This window comes from Arabidopsis lyrata, assembly GCF_000004255.2.
Source record: "Arabidopsis lyrata subsp. lyrata unplaced genomic scaffold ARALYscaffold_2, whole genome shotgun sequence".
Lineage (NCBI taxonomy): Eukaryota > Viridiplantae > Streptophyta > Magnoliopsida > Brassicales > Brassicaceae > Arabidopsis > Arabidopsis lyrata.
The window spans coordinates 1,309,189-1,313,257 of record NW_003302554.1 but is presented as its reverse complement, the minus strand read 5'-3'; the positions used below and the strand labels follow the sequence as shown (position 1 = coordinate 1,313,257).

Below are 4,069 nucleotides of genomic sequence, written 5' to 3'. Positions count from 1 at the left end.
AGAAACTTTGCAATTACAAAATATAGTACCAAAGATCGGTGGAACTATGTATATATGATTATATGAATATCATATAATCACTACATTTGTTAGTTGATATGTATCTGTATATTTACTATGTTTAAACTAGGAAGCACGAAAGCTTCGTCGGACGTCCGCTTCCCGCTTCGGAATCTTAGTCGGAATCGGAAGCTCTCGGAAGCTTTCGGAATCTCGCTTTCATAACGCTTCTAAAAAATTCATTTTGGAAGCTCCTTGGAAGCTTACGATTCTATTTTGGAAGGTTGCGTTTTCATTTAAAAAATTTGATGTCACAAAATAAATAAGAAATAAGAAATTATTTTTGATAGTTTTTTATACAACAAAAGAAAAACCAAAACTAATTTTGTATTTTATTTTTAAAAATATCATAGTTAGAAAAATGATAGCAGCATGGATCATTTATTAGGGAGATGTTAAAATGATTAATTGAATTAAATTAATTTCGAGAAATTTGAGTTTGATGATGTTTTAATTGGTAAAAAAGTTTTAAAACAATTTTATTTGATGGAATTAGTAAAATGAGAATGAAGAATGATTTTAAATTTTTGACTTTGAACTATTTGACTTTTCTCTATTGTAAACGTACACTATTTGATTTTTAAATATAGAGAGATATTTAGAATTTATGTATTAGATTTGTATGTTGATTATAATTTTTTATATGATATAATGTTTAATTTTTATTATATATATATATATATATTAATTTTTATATACGCTTCCAACACGTACCCCATTTTCTGTAATTTCTATAAAAATCGCTTCCACATTTCCAAACGCTTCGCTTCCGCGTACCTGCTTCTGATTCCATGCAACCTAGTGTTTAAAGGGTTGCCAATTCGTTGCCGGAGTCTTTTGCTTTTTTAGCTCTTTGATCTCCTATGATTTGGATGCTTAATATAATGTATGCATTTAAAAATTAGTCGAATAATTATGAATTGTAAATTCAAACGACTAAAGTGTTTTTAAGTTTTTTTTTTTTCTTTGAACTTCTTGATTTCTCACTATTAAAATAATAATAGGAGTAGTTGACTAGAAAAATGGTGGTAAAGAAAAAAGATATTCTTAAATTAAATTTGCAACGAATATTCAATTTAAATTCAGACATCCAATGAAATGGAATCTCCTTTGTGTTAATTAATAATTTCTCACGCCACCGCTTTCACTGATCTCTGTCTAAATTTCAGACAACAATAAACTATTTTAAACACAAACCACTACTAAACACAATAATTCAAGATTAGAAAAACTACCCCTAAGGCCCCTATATTTACCAAGGAATAGAGATAACACCCCAATAAATTAGCGTCCGATAACTAGAAATCCAAAATCTCTATCAACTTACGAGTTTTTACCCAAAATTCATGTTAGTATAAATTTTATCTTTGGTATGCTATGATCTATGAGAACTACGAAAGATATTTTTCCAATCCCAAATTTATATGATACATATGGGTGGGATAGCTAGCAGTAGCACTAGCACCATATGTATGACAACTTAATTAGTCCTTTTAATTTATAATGAAGTTTTTAAAATAGAAAATTATTTATGGATTTGCATCCGTTGGCTACGACATCACAACAAAATTTTGTATATAAACAATGTGTTATTTTTTTTCTTGACATCATAAAAAATGTTTTATCAATTTCTAAAAATGATCTATATAGACTTGCTATATATTAATATCCATAATAGTAACATGGTATCTTAATAAATTGAAATAATTTATGTTATTTCTAATATATATTTTATTCAATAGATATACAAGACTTTAATTTATTTTGTGGAAATTTCATTGAAGAAAAATATAATAATAAATTTTTGTCAAAACATATTATGCTATAAAAGTGTTTTCTTATGAATATATTAGTAACATTTTACTATTAAATAATCTTTTTATCCAACATATATATAATTATCTTCTATTATAGAATTTAATAAAATAACAGGCTTTTTTTTTGTCAAATATGATCTTTATTATGCTGAAAAAGAGTCAATACATAGTTATTCTCTCATCCATGATGAAGGGTTCTCATAATCAATCAAAGTAAGAATCGTGAAAATTACAACCAAATTTTGCTAGATTATGTGCTGCTTTATTACAATCTATTCTATGAGAGAAACAAATAAGTTCAAAAAAAAAAAAAGATATTTTCTAAAATTCAATACCAAAATTTATCACTACTCCAATGATCTATACATGCTATGTTTACAACTTTACCCTATGTTTTGCTTTAGTTTTGGTAATTTCACCTAAAATTAACAATTTCCTAAAATGTTCAAAAAAAAAAAGTCTATGGGTCACAAAACTCAAATAAGAAAACATGGGTGGTCAAAAAGTAAAAACTAAAAAGATTATCGTTTCCCCGAAAAATTGGGATAAAAAGAAGCAACACCGATCACAACGTCTCTCTATATCTCCTTCAGATCCACACTCTCTCTCTCTCTCTCTTTTATCTCCGGCCAAAATTTTCCGATCACCGACAAAAAAAAATGGTTGCAGACGCAAACGGATCATCAACCTCCTTCAACTTCCTAATCTACGGTCGAACCGGATGGATCGGTGGTTTACTCGGTAAACTCTGCGAATCTCAAGGAATCTCTTACACTTACGGCTCCGGTCGTCTTCAAGATCGTCAATCAATCATCGCCGACATCGAATCTGTGAAACCTAGCCACGTGTTCAACGCCGCTGGAGTCACCGGTCGTCCTAATGTTGATTGGTGCGAATCTCACAAAGTTGAGACGATTCGTACTAATGTCGCCGGAACCCTAACTCTCGCCGACATTTGCAGAGAGAAAGGACTTGTTCTGATCAATTACGCTACTGGTTGTATATTTGAGTATGATTCGGGTCATCCTCTCGGGTCGGGTATTGGATTCAAGGAGGAGGATACTCCTAATTTCACCGGATCTTTCTACTCTAAAACGAAAGCTATGGTGAGTGATTTCTTACATTTTCAGTCCCTTTATTTATGAATTACTTCAGATTTGATCCGTCTCTTTAGTTTCTTCTCTGATTCAACCCCAAAATCTAAGATTTTAGCTGATTTGTGTGAATTTTAGCTCTGAAAATGTTGATTAGATTCGTTAATTTATATTTTGATCCCTTTATTTAGGACATTATTCAGATTTAGCCAATTAAGTTTCGATTCGTGTTGATTGCTTAGGTTTTAAATGTTGAATTAGCTGATTTGGCTTCAATACTTGTGATTGCTTAGATCTTAGATGTTAAATTAGCTCTAAGAATGTTTCAGATAAAATGTAATCATTATCGTCGTAAGCTCGTTTATTGATTGCTAGAATCTGGTTTTGATCTTGGTAAAATCCCTAAGGTGGAGGAGCTGCTCAAGAACTATGAAAATGTATGCACGCTAAGAGTGCGAATGCCGATTTCTTCGGATCTAACAAACCCGAGAAACTTCATCACGAAGATTGCTCGTTATGAGAAAGTTGTGGATATCCCAAACTCGATGACAATCCTCGATGAGCTTCTCCCGATATCAATCGAAATGGCAAAGAGGAACTTAACCGGGATCTACAATTTCACTAACCCGGGGGTTGTGAGCCATAACGAGATCTTGGAGATGTACAGAGACTACATTGACCCGAGTTTTACTTGGAAGAACTTCACATTGGAGGAACAAGCTAAAGTGATTGTGGCTCCAAGGAGTAACAATGAGCTCGATGCAACTAAGTTGAAGACTGAGTTCCCTGAGTTGATGTCTATCAAAGAGTCTCTGATCAAGTTCGTGTTTGAGCCGAACAAGAAGACCGAAGTTAAAGCTTGAAATGAAAAAAAAGGTTTTTTTTTAAGGTAAACGGTTCTAAACCCCAAAAAACAAATCAAATGAAAAACAAAGTTTGGGTTTTTTAAAGTTTTTTTGGGCTGAAAAAATTGTTGTGTTTTTTGTAATTTCTTATTTTTGTTTTTTATCTTCTTCCCAATGTTGTTGTATTGTTAAAAATAAACTTTTTATTACAAATAAAAATGTACTATTTTGCATTATTTACTCTGTTAGTTAA

General features: G+C 31.2%; 1 protein-coding gene across 1 annotated transcript; it reads left to right on the top strand.

Moving 5' to 3' along the window:
- Positions 1-2,213: 2,213 nt before the first annotated feature.
- LOC9322509 (bifunctional dTDP-4-dehydrorhamnose 3,5-epimerase/dTDP-4-dehydrorhamnose reductase) lies at positions 2,214-4,069 on the top strand. Its single transcript, XM_002887939.2, has 2 exons — positions 2,214-2,983; positions 3,379-4,069. The coding sequence occupies exons 1-2, from the start codon at positions 2,537-2,539 to the stop codon at positions 3,832-3,834; spliced, it is 903 nt and encodes a 300-aa protein (XP_002887985.1). The 5' UTR covers positions 2,214-2,536; the 3' UTR covers positions 3,835-4,069.